The 13,344-nt window shown below is 38.3% G+C and overlaps 1 protein-coding gene across 1 annotated transcript; it reads left to right on the forward strand.

Annotated features, from left to right (window-relative positions):
• The first annotated feature begins 967 nt into the window (after nt 1-967).
• On the forward strand, nt 968-13,293 carry LOC26528885 (serine/threonine-protein kinase MARK1). Its single transcript, XM_015178062.3, has 5 exons — nt 968-1,110; nt 10,615-10,714; nt 10,778-11,052; nt 11,121-11,472; nt 11,535-13,293. The coding sequence occupies exons 3-5, from the start codon at nt 10,840-10,842 to the stop codon at nt 12,350-12,352; spliced, it is 1,383 nt and encodes a 460-aa protein (XP_015033548.1). The 5' UTR covers nt 968-1,110; nt 10,615-10,714; nt 10,778-10,839; the 3' UTR covers nt 12,353-13,293.
• Nucleotides 13,294-13,344: the final 51 nt, after the last annotated feature.

The following is a 13,344-nucleotide window of genomic DNA, read 5'->3' on the forward strand; positions in this document are numbered from 1 at the left end:
TTGGTTTCCTGTTTCTCTGGGGTTTACTGGGGTTTCTGGTTTTCGCCTGCCATTACCTTTTCCCCCTATTTCTTTTTTTTCTTGCCGTAATTAGATAAAATGGGGTCATATTGCCCGTGCTACTAATCAGCAATGGGAAAGTTTTCTCATTTTCATAACTTATGCTAACCAAACTGATTGAAAATCCCCAAAGATTCAAACGATTTAGTTGGAAAGAAAACGAAAATCCTACAGGATACTCTGTATACACGAATGGTGCCCACTTTGTTTCACTTATTCTTAATCTAGTTAATAACTTTAGATTGTGGTAAAGTAGAGAAAATGTATTCATATAATTAAGAGTTAAATTAATGTAATATGAAGTTACTTAAATTTACTTAAAATTTACTTTGTAATTACTTTTTTAATGAAACTCAAAGAATGACTTTATTATTCCGGAAAGTTGAGAATCCCTCTTTCTGAATAAGTATATAAGAATGTAGACAATTCAGGGAATTTAAAAGATATTTAAATATTCCTTCTTTCAAAGTGAAATTTCACAACCTTTCTTCATAAGTCCGTAAATTCTTGAATCATTCCAAGACCGAACTGAGTATAAACACTTGTCTTTGTTGTTTTTTAGAAAATACAACTTGATATTTACGTTTTATGTTCATGTTTATTGTTATCTTTACAGGCGTGTCCATTGGAAGTTTTTCAATAATGTAAGGCTGTGCCGGCAGTTGCCATACTGTAATTACACACGACACCAGCAACAAGAAGCCCAAGTGGAAGTGGGAAACGAAGCCTTCAGTCAAACAATTCAATACAATAAAGACAAACAGCGACCAACAAGTTGTCGTTGATAAGCTGTCTTCAACCCCTGGACTTATCTAATTCCCATCCCACCCTCTAAAGCACGAAATCAGCCCTTCCCCGTCTTCAAGTTTGCCGCCATTGTTGCGTCGCATTTGAACTTGCCTTCCTTCTGCTTCAAACGCACACAGAGACAGCAGCAAAACGGCCACCGTGGATACCAACGCGACACTGTCGCTTCTGCCGCCTCCGCCAACGCCGCCGTATCAGCGTCTAACCAAAGCATTGCAATGCGATCCGCGATGTGGACACGAGGTGAGTGAAGAACTAAAACAGAATGGAAAGAAAATAAAAAATATGTGTGGTTACAGTGTATTAGAATGTTTTTCTTCCTTGTTGCATGAAAATCCACTCTATACATTGTTGACCAACTGAGCGTATGAGTAATATTATTCTGATAACACAGGACAATTTTTACTAACTTGAGTGTGCTGATCCCAAAAATGTACTCAGTTTTTTTTGCATTATCTTTATTTCTTAAGATACTGATACTATCTTACATTTTTATGTACAAGTATAGGTACTATCTTACTTCCTCTAAAAGTAAAACTATTTAAAATTGAAATCTAATTTTTTCTTTAAAATTTTTCGACTTTGATGCCAATTTACAAGTGTAATTTATACCGATGACCTTATTTATTTATTACTGCATAAAAAAGTATAGATGATTCTCTGACATATTATATAGCTGACACAGGAACAATCGGTCGAAAACAGGCAATTTTTCCACAACCTTCGTTAATTTTAAAGCAATTTTCCTAAAAATTAACATTTATCATTTTAAAATAGCTGTTAAGGACTACGCAAAATCTTCTCAAATCTCAAGATCGGGTGACTATATTATATAGACTCGGCCCTCTGGATATTTTTCGATCTGGGGCATAATATCAGACTTTTGTTTCATGTTTATAAATATACAATAATTTCCACAAAAATATAATCATTGCCTGTGCAGTTTATCTTTTACTTAATAGCACCAAATTATAAAAAAAATTGTTTAGATTCAGAGGTAATTTAAAAAATTTTTTCTTGTTGATCAGGCAACATTCAAAATTTGAGTTTTTTGTTCTCATAATGTGAACAAAAATCAATGTGAAATAAGATTTAGCTACTTTACAGTTTACACTATATGAATTATGTACTTTTCTGTTAGTGTTTCATTGCTTTATCAGATCCTCCACAAAAGTAGCATACACTTTCGTAACGAATTGAGGTTTATCTGAAAAAATTCAAGTTAGATTATTACTAAATAAAAAAACATTTACTGTCAATTCTAAATAAAGTTCTCAATTCAAATGGTATATATTAAGTCATTGTTGAGTAGGGGAGTCGATTTGGTCTATAGATACATAGATCAAACATAATAGTTTATTATTTCTGGTTTGGCACTCGTTTCAAAATTATTTGGCTATTAATTTGTCCGTGTTTTTGAGAGCAACGTTTAGATAAATGGTTGGAAATTTATTGAATTTCTGTAAGAAATATTCCTTTCTGCACAATCTATTTTAGGGATGGACATGTAGCTTTTTTAGCTCCCGTGGCTCTTTATTGGAAGAAGCTGGGCAGTGAAAAATAAAATTTTTGGGAGTCGACGCACACAACCAATTAATTTACCAACCAATTAAGTATAAAATTTAAAGATTTCCATATATTAAATCTGTTAACGTCAAGCGAAAAGAAGCAAATAAACTACTTACATACTTCTTTTGGGTTAAGAAGTGGAAAGCTTTAGACGATAATTATGTTTATTATTATAGAATTAAGCATATCATTATATTTTGTGAAAAATGAATTTTCTATACATTTTCTTTAGTGTAAAAGTTGCTAGTTTCACAAAAATTTGAAGGACTTCAAAATAAGTTCTCTGTTTTTATATTTGTTTATAATGGGTTAATACAACAAAGAGTTGGTACCAATTCGAGGTTGCGCTACACTGACGTCACAGCAAAGGCTCGAATAGAAAGGAGGAATAGAAGGTGTAGCAGGTCAGGCCGTTGCCATCTGTTGCCGTTGGCGTTACCCGTGTTCTATTACCTCCAATGGATGTGCGCTGCAATTATGTCGAGGTTCAAGGCTAATTTTCTTGCAATAGACTGAGTGTGTGTGTGTGAGCTCATTCACCGCATTGTGTTTGGGTGTGTGGGTGAATGCAAAATGCGCGTGTGCCCCTAATGTAATGCCGCCACTAACATTACGTATACGCCGCATTTGCTTTGCTTTCAGTCAGGGTGTTTCTCTCTTTCTGTATGCTTTTTGTATTTTGTACCTGTGTTTAGGTGCAGTTTTAATTAACGCTTGCTGCCAACTATTGTGTTTGGCTAAAGGTGGATTAAAAAACCCCACCAACCAAGCAACCAAGGAACAACAACCCGCAATGCCACCAAATGCAGCTCAGTTCAAATTACATTAACAAAAAAACTTACAAAATAAATGAAGGTCACTTGACCTTGGCTAATTGAAAGCAAACAAGTCATCTAAGACCACGAAAACAACCACTCATTCCTGATGCATTCTTAAGGTGGGCGGCATGTGGGCGTCCTTTGACATGTCAAGTTGGTCAAAGTTAATTCTACACATGAAGAAAAAGTAAGCAATCAATTTTAAGTATTCAGAATTATTCAAAGTAATTGTTCTTCTAAAACAATTCTGCAAATGTTTTAATGTTTAATTCTGCTGTGTATAAGCAAAATGGCGGAAATTCACCCCTCAAACTAGGCAATAGGTTGTCAAATAAAATAGGCCGACATGATTTTTGGTGACTTCAACTTGAGAGGAGTCCTTAAATAATTTGGGTACGCTGATTGTGACTGCATACTCGGTTTTTGCCCAACACATCCAGTTTTTTTGAACTCTGGGGACCTGGGGTTGGAAAAGAGGCACTCAAAAGTACATTATAGAAAGTTAAAAATTATTTTTCCACATTTATAACAGATTTTAGAATTTCCTGTTCAAGAAAAAAACCTTCTACTTGCAAATATTACTAATAAACAATTTATTTAAAGCATAAGATTCCAATAATTCTTTAAAATTAAAAAGCAGAAAATTCTTCGAATCCCTATAGCGCAAACCGGCTGGCGAGACCTCTCGCGAGCCAAGGGGCCATCCACAGGCTGAAGAGAAGGCAGTATCTGACAATGATACGTTAAGTTCTTGACTTGTATACCTAAATAAACATACCCCTAAAAATATAGAGTAATGTACATATATAAATAAGATTAAAATTTACACTGTTAGAAATAACTGTTTGGCGTTTATATTATGTTAAGTTAAAAGCTTTGTTAAGATCATTTGTGAATCGATTCCTTGCTAAAATACACATATAAAAAAAAAAAAAAAAAAAAAAAAAAAAATTCCCTATAGCATACTTTTTGGTTCAAATTTTACTCATTTTAAAACCATATCCAAAGTGTAGGATATTATGCGTTATTAGAAAGAAACGCATCTTTGATATTTTGTAAATGGCCTTTAAATCATACCCAATATATTAATATGTTAAAATAGAAATGTTTTTAATATAATAATATTGCAAATGAGGTCATTTTGAATAATTTCAACGCATTTTTTCGAAACCCTGACGTGATAGACAAAAACGAAGTACATGGCCGTGATCAGCACCCCCAAATTAGTATAAGAACTGTAAACATTAGGAATATTTTAAATAAGCCCGCTCCTCGTCTCAGTGAATTTCCCCGATAACCGAATACGGGCACACTCTCTTGAATATAGTCAATAAGACCGCATGTGCACTTAATTTGAAAATAAATAAAATCCGGAAATATAAAGACAATCCCAAGGGATTAATTACTTTAAAAAGTAGAGAGTTTACAAATCAGGTGTGGGGTTTGCCCTAAAGAACGTATTTTCATGAAATACACCGAGATCATTAAATTAAACAAAACAGCATTGTTTGAGTTGCTAGCGGCCAAGGAAGTACCTTGCGACAGAGAAGCGTCAATTTACCAATTGCGAGCATTGGTAAAAGCAGTCATGGCACAGAATCAGTCTGGAGAGAGTGATGTACCCGAAGAGCAGGCAGTCAGCCCAGCAGTGTCTGCAAATGTGCTTGCCGGACAACTTGTGGATGTTGGTCCGGAGCCTCTTATTGAGCAGCGCGGCGTGGGAAACATTGAGCAGCCAAGTACGGATCAAGTGGGTGCTAACCAGTTGCCGACGATGTCTCGTGAGACCCCTGTAGGGCCAGACATGAACGTGCATGTTCGTGAAGGCGCACAAGCGAGCGAAACCGACGAATTGGCTTCGATTCTTAGTAGCATCGAATTGTATACAGCACGTAAAAACCTGGCGGAGCTAAAAACACGTGTTATGGAGCTGGAGGAGAACTTAAGCGGACCGGAATATAATTGCCGCATGAACTTGAAAGATGTCGAAACTACTGTACCTAAATTCTCTGGTGATGGTGATCTGTCCATTCACGTATGGATTCGTGAGCTGGAGAAAGCAGCAAGAGTGTATGTACTGAGTGATGCCCAATGTTGGTCGTTGGGCAACCGACTGCTGGATGGATCTGCTAAAGCATACATGACATATGAAAAGACTACAACCTGGAGCGAGCTGAAGGATGCCCTTGTGAAGGTATTTGGCCTACAAATGACATACTACGAGATTGCTAACCAGATGAGGAAGCGCTCAATTGGCAAAGGAGAGTCACTCTTGCAGTATTTCATCATTATGCGAAATATTGCTCAGCAGGGCAATTTTGAAGACACCGATGTGGTCAAATACATTGTTGACGGACTACAAGATCGAACCGGATTGTCAGCTCCTTTGTATTATTGTACTTCTCTGAACGAATTGCGAGAGAAGATGATGCGTTTTCAAACAGTTCAGCCACCAGCCAAAAACTACGTTCCTCAGGCTCGTCAGACTTCAGACCGTGCGCAGGCCATTACGCCTGCTGCAAAGGATAAGAGATGTTTCAATTGCCGCCAGATTGGTCACTTAATGTTTGACTGTCCACGCCCGGAGAGACCAAAAGGAAGTTGCTATCGGTGCTTCAAAGTGGGCCATCAGTACCGGAATTGTCCAATGCGAACCCAGATCGCCGCCATGAGCTCTAGTGAAGACCCGGACACCATTGATGATAAGTCATTTATTCAATTAGTAAGTTTAAGAATATCTTGTAAAGGGGGATGCACTGATGTTAATAATATTTTTGCCCTATTAGATTCCGGAAGCCCAGTAAGTTTTGCCAGTAGAGCGTTGATGCCGCATTTAGATTGCGATAAATTAGTTAAAAGTTCTTTTCATGGACTGAGCGGTGGCTCTATTCTGACTTTTGGAACAGTCAAATGTTTAGTTCTGTTTTGCAAAAAATATTATGAAATTCAATTTTTAGTTATTCCCGATAATATTATGCCGACGCAACTACTTCTTGGTAGAGACGCCTTGAATAAAATAGGTCTTAAGTTCTCATTGATTGAAAATGTAAGAAAGTATGAAAAGAATTCCGCATCATTAAAGAGTACCATTGCTTTTGTTTACAAATCCTTCTGTGCATCCCTGTTTACTAAATATCCTAAGCATAATACCATTAGTAATAACACCACTGATCTAGATAATAATTGTAATAACCCTAATGTAAACACGAATGCATCCCCGTTTCGAGAATGGCTAACAGAGTTGCAAACTGTTTGTGCAACGCTGTCAGATACCGGGAATACTACTGTTGGCAGTGAATTTGGATTAGGCGCGATGCGTGAGTGCCGAGACATTCTGCATGAGCATTACATTGACCGATTTTCAATTAATTACGGGTTGCCTAAATATATGATGAGAATATGTCTGACAGATACAACACCATTTCATAGTAGTCCTAGAAGGTTATCGTATTATGAAAGAGAAATCGTTTCTAAAACGGTTAGTGAGTTGTTAGCCAATAATGTAATCCGACCAAGCAACTCTCCCTATGCGTCCGCCATCGTCCTAGTGCGAAAAAAGGATGGCAATATACGAATGTGCGTTGATTATCGAGGTTTAAATAAGAAGACTGTGAGGGATAATTTTCCATTGCCTTTGATAGAAGATTGCCTAGAATACCTGGAGAGCAAGACCGTTTTCTCCGTCATAGATTTGAAAAGTGGCTTTTACCATGTAGGCATGGAAGAGGATTCAATTAAATACACAGCATTCGTTACACCCGATGGGCAGTTCGAATATCTGAGAATGCCTTTTGGTCTAAAGAACGGACCAGCTGTATTTCAGAGATTTATATCGAACATACTTAGTGATATGATTAGAGATCGAGAACTTGTAGTATATATGGACGACATTATTCTTGCCACCCGCACCGTAGATCAGCATCTTAAGTTGTTAGCAAAACTGTTAGATCGTTTTATTCAGTACAATTTAGAGCTCAATTTGAAGAAAAGCATTTTCCTACAGAAGAGCATAGATTATTTAGGATATGAAGTCAGTGAAAAGGGAATTTGACCAAATAATACACATTTAAAAGCTATTCAAGAATACCCAGAACCACTTAACAGCAAAGCGTTACACTCGTGCTTAGGCTTATTCTCTTATTTTCGCAAATTTGTTCCGAATTTCTCCCGCATAGCTAAACCGTTAACTGAGTTGCTTAAACGAGGTTGTCCATTTCCGATGAACAAAACCGCTAAAAATGTATTTCTTACATTAAGATCCGCCTTATCCAGTCCGCCCGTATTAGCTATCTTTAACCCTAACTACGAAACTGAGTTGCATACTGACGCCAGTTCAAATGGCTTTGGTGCCTCTTTGATGCAAAGACAGACTGATGGCAAAATGCATCCAGTCTCTTATTATTCCCGAAAGGCGACAGCCGCCGAGTCCCGTTATCACAGTTTTGAGCTTGAAACTTTGGCCATAATATATGCCGTGCGCCGATTTCGCGTTTATTTAGAACACAGACCATTTTTGATCGTTACCGATTGTAATTCATTGGTCCAAACCTTGAGTAAAAAATCAATAAATCCCCGCATTGCGCGGTGGTCGTTGGAATTGGAAAACTTTGATTATACCATTGCTCACAGACCCGGTTCAAACATGGGCCATGTAGACGCATTAAGTCGGCAAACCGAGTTGTTAGAGAATATTGTAGAAGGTGATTTTGATCCTTGCGATTTATTAGTGAAGAGAGACCAGAATGCCCCAATTGAACCTTGTGAACCGCATATTACTTTTGAGGAAAGTTGCGTTAAACCGTGTGAGTCTGGTAGAGATTTGACCAAGCTGTGTGCTATTCAAGATGATAGTTGCGTTGAATCATGTGAGTTAGTTAAACCGCCTGAGTTTGAAAGCGATTTTATAGAACCGTGTGTCTCCTCAGAGAAAAATGAGTTTAGTAGAGATTCGATTAGGCCGTATGCCGTTTTAGAACAGAGTTGTTCCGAACCGTGTGAGATAAAACCTTGTGAGATAAAACCGTTTGAGACAAAACCGTGTGAGACAGACCCTTGTGAGATAAAACCGTTTGAGACAAAACCGTGTGAGACAGACCCTTGTGAGATAAAACCGTTTGAGACAAAACCGTGTGAGATAGACCTGTGTGAGAAAAACCCGTGTAAGATAGACCCGTGTGAGATAAAACCGTGTGAGATAAAACCGTTTGAGACAAAACCGTGTGAGATAGACCTGTGTGAGAAAAACCCGTGTAAGATAGACCCGTGTGAGATAAACCCGTGTAAAATAGAACCATGTGCTCCTTTAGGGAAGAATTATTTAGGACCGTTTGGGACAAACCCGTGTGTTCATTTAGCGAAGAGTTGTTTCAGACCGTGTGAGCTATGTTTAGAAAGAAGTCGGTTAAAACTGGTTAAGAATAAACCTTGCGTTTCTTTAAATGAAAGTTCTGTTGATCCGAGATTAAGTAACCAAAGCGAAAGAAGTGACCAGCTCGATCGAAATGAGTCGGCAAAGCTGGTTGGTGTAGTGGGTGCGTCTCCGCAAGACGTTGATTTATTATTGCAGTCAGAACAAATAAGAGATCCGGATATCCGTAAACTAAGAGAAAATTTAGAAAAAGGCAATGATGTTGGATTTGAGTTAATAGATGGTATAGTGTACAAAAGAAATGCTAAGGAAAGACTGTGTTTGTATGCACCGGCTCGCATGCAAGGGGAATTAATAAGAAGGTGTCACGAGAAACTAGGTCACTTAGGCGTTGATAAATGTGTAAACAACTTGAAAGAAAAGTACTGGTTCCCGTTAATGAATCCAAAGGTTGAGTCGTTTATAAAAGATTGTCTGCCGTGTATTCTACATAGTGTTCCAAGAACTATACATAATAGAACCTTGCATAGTATTCCGAAAAGTCCGATTCCATTTGATACTATCCATGTTGACCACTTAGGTCCCTTACCGAGTGTTACATCAAAAAGAAAGCACCTTTTGGTAGTGATTGACGCATTTACAAAGTTTGTCAAATTGTATCCCGTAAATTCCACTAGTACCAAAGAAGTAACCGCCGCGTTAGAAAAATATTTTGATTATTATAGCCGACCAAGAAGAGTGATATCCGACAGAGGTACGTGTTTTACGTCGTTTGAGTTTGCTGAGTTTGTAGAAAATCGAAATATTGACCACATTAAAGTAGCGACTGCTGCCCCTCAAGCCAATGGACAGGTCGAACGTGTGAACCGTGTGTTGACCCCAATGTTGGGAAAGCTGTCAGAACCTTTAGCCCAAGCCGATTGGTATAAATTAGTTAATCGTGTCGAGTTCGATATTAATAACTCAGTGCAGTGTAGTACCGGTAAAACTCCGTCAATGTTGTTGTTTGGTTGCGATCAGCGAGGCCCCTTAGTAGACGAATTAACCGAGTATCTTGACGAGAAATTTAGTTCAGAAAACCCCTGTAACCTTGAGGCCACTAGGCAAGAGGCAAGTGCGAAAATTCAATTATCGCAGGAGCGCAATGAAAAGCGGTACGCCTTAAGGCATAGGGCACCATTATCCTATAGCGTCAATGATTTTGTTGCCATTCGCAATGTAGATGTCACTCCCGGGTCGTGCAAAAAGTTCGCTCCTAAATACCGTGGTCCTTATAAGATAAATCGAGTTCTTCCAAATGACCGTTACGAAGTCACTGATATTGACGATTGTCAACTTACTCAATTGCCCTACAAAGGTATCTTAGAATCAGCCCGACTCAAGCCGTGGATGCATGCGTGTGATAAAACTGTGAGTTTCTGTTTGTAATATGTATTTGATAAGCAGTATTTATATGTATATTGTATGTATTGTATATATGTATATTGTATGTTGTATGTTTGTTGAATTGTATGATCGAGGTCGATCAAATGTCAGGATTGGCCGAATGTAAACATTAGGAATATTTTAAATAAGCCCGCTCCTCGTCTCAGTGAATTTCCCCGATAACCGAATACGGGCACACTCTCTTGAATATAGTCAATAAGACCGCATGTGCACTTAATTTGAAAATAAATAAAATCCGGAAATATAAAGACAATCCCAAGGGATTAATTACTTTAAAAAGTAGAGAGTTTACAGAACTAAGAATTAGTATATTAACTATTGAACTTAAAACACTTTTTCATTACCTTGAAAATGTCGGCCTGTGTAATTTATTTATTTCTACTGCCGATTGATAAAAGTTATTCATTTGCTTTAGAAAGTAAATTTCATAATTACATATTTGTTGCATACTTTAGAGGGTAAACCGCCTTCAAATTACATTTTTTGTGTGGAAAGCACTTTATTTTAAAGTAATTGCATTTATTATTCACTACTTTGTCTTTTCAGGTGACAATTGGCCGTCGGATTGGTCTCTACAGGTTCTGCGGCGATATTGGACGTGGCAATTTCTCCAAAGTAAAATTGGCTGTACATCAACTGACGCGTGGTAGGTTAAGAAAAGAATACAATAGATCCAAATGGGATAATTGAATTTTTTGCTACTACCTAGACAAAGTGGCCATTAAAGTAGTGGACTTAGATCGAGCTGGTCTTGATGCCAAGGCCCTGCGTATGCTATCGAGTGAAATAGGCACTCTAGAATGTGTTCATCATCCAAATATATTGAGGCTCTTCGAAGTGGTAGAGACGCTTGGACGTGTTTATTTGGTCACCGAATGGATACGCGGTGGTGAACTCTATAATCACATAACCCAAGGTGGTCCATTACGTGAGATTCATGCCGCTCCGTTGTTCAAGCAGCTTCTGCTGGCTGTCAAGCACATGGTAAATACATAATTCGCATTTTTCATCTAAACTCATTTAAAATCTTTGATGTTATTCCAATTCCACAGCATAGCCTGGGCTATGTTCATCGAGACATTAAGGCAGAGAACGTTTTACTGCTCTCCGAAGATCGTTTAAAGTTGGCGGATTTTGGTTTTAGCACACAATTGATAAACGGTCCAAATCAGAAATTGGACACCTTTTGCGGCTCACCACCTTATGCTGCCCCCGAATTGTTCTCCGATGATCATTATATAGGCGCGCCGGTGGATGTCTGGGCATTGGGTATATTACTCTACTTTATGGTTGTTGGTAATATGCCATTCCGTGCTCCAACCATACCGGGACTGAAGGCAGCCATATTGAAGGGCGATTATTTGATACCCGGTCAACTGAGTTTGCCCTGCATAAGACTAATTCGTAAGTCACCCTAAAGTTAAACTCTGTTTAGGAGTGTTTAATAATAGCTTTTATTTTTCCAGAACGTATCTTAATTCATATACCAGCTCAGCGGCCAAGCATTGATGATATACTAAACAGTCAGTTTGTCCAGTGCCCCACACTGAGTGCGGAACTAATGCAGCATGAGATTAATTTGCATAGCAAACCCTCAAAGCGGTCCATTTTCTGGGTACGATCCAAGTCGCAACGTTTGCGTAAGTCGGCCTCACTGCGGGATCGATATGCCGAGGTGGTCAAGAAGCCGCCCATAAGCATGAATACACGCCAGCAGGATGAGATGTTTGTGCCAAACTTTCTGCAACCCATTGAAGTGGGTCACGTTTTGATGCTAATCCAGGCCAAAGACCCATCGGCCATCGGTGAGGCGACGACGCCTGTGAAACGTCCAGCCAGACGCTTTCTGCTCTGCGGCAGTCTGAAGAAGAAGGTTACACCGATTGAGACAGAGCCCGAGAAACAATTGTCCAATGGCAAACTGAGTGCCAGGAATATCGAGGTGGCCGTCGATTGTCCACTCTTTAAGAACTATGATGCCGAGACTGGTAGTTGCATTATGTTGCCCACACCAACGGATGATCTCAGTGAATTGACTGCCCTGGAGTTTGAAGCACGACAATTGTTGGCGGAAATGGGACTCAATACAGAAATGCTGATCAATGCTCGACCCAGTGGACCACGCTCGGATATTATTGGAGCGTATCGGATTGTGGTCAATCGATTGCAAAAGCAATCCTGGCTAGCTCGTAAGCATGTGGAGATGGCTCTGCATATAGAACCCAATGCAAAGAAAGGTGCAGATAGGGATAAGAGAGCTGAACGATCCTGCTGCATACTTTAAGGGGTGGGGAGAGGCACAAGAAAGTCCAACCATTAATGGTTTTGCCAAATATTATTACTGTCTACCTGTTCAGATCCATTGACTTGGCCGCAAGAAGCAGCTATCCCAGCCTAATAGAATATTTCTGAGTAGATTTAACCAAATTGTAGCTCTTGCTTAACTAATCGATGAAACGATTTGAAATCTCAAGATTATTGGGGCAAAATTATGCCCCATTTAGAGGCATTCAGAGAAAGTATACTTTTTACCCGCCACCTAGATAAGAATCCTGGTTACAAAACTTGCGTGCACCATTATTGTGTCCACCTTAGTGTCAATTTACCAGGCTCACAATCAGATGAGATCAGTTTGTAGAGGAAACAGCGCGTGTTTGTTGTTAATTATAGTAGGTTCATTTTTTCTCATTATTCTAGAGATAATGACACAGGCTAACAAAAGTGCGATAATCAACCAATCTACATCCATTAGAAGCTGCTTCGAATCGTGATATCAGAGATATAAAAACAGCTGATTTAAGTCTCTGAACATGGAAGAGAGATAAAATATCCAACAATTTTATAAACTTTTTGGAAATAAATTGTAGTGATCTACTAAATATTTAGATGTTTAGAGTCAAAAGTGCTCAAAATCAGATTAGCTGCTCGATTCGTTTTGATATTCTATGGAGATCCTAAAAGAATCGATGCTGATTGGTTGGTTTATAGACATTTTGTCGGCCTGTGTGTTGGTTCCTTATTTTCATGTAGATTGAGTTTTTATAATTGTTAATTAATGATAATGATATGAAATTATATACACAAATGCGATACGGAGCATGAGCAGGTGGGGACATGGTCTCCCTGTCATCTAGTAAAATTTATATATACATATAGTCCAAGTATTATGTATTTAGTTGTTGGTCCATTTTGAGTATATATATACATACGAATATACATACCGATATATACATTTAACATATATATATATATATATAAATATATATCTAAAAACAA

This window comes from Drosophila willistoni (genome assembly GCF_018902025.1).
Source record: "Drosophila willistoni isolate 14030-0811.24 chromosome 2R unlocalized genomic scaffold, UCI_dwil_1.1 Seg167, whole genome shotgun sequence".
Taxonomy (NCBI): domain Eukaryota; kingdom Metazoa; phylum Arthropoda; class Insecta; order Diptera; family Drosophilidae; genus Drosophila; species Drosophila willistoni.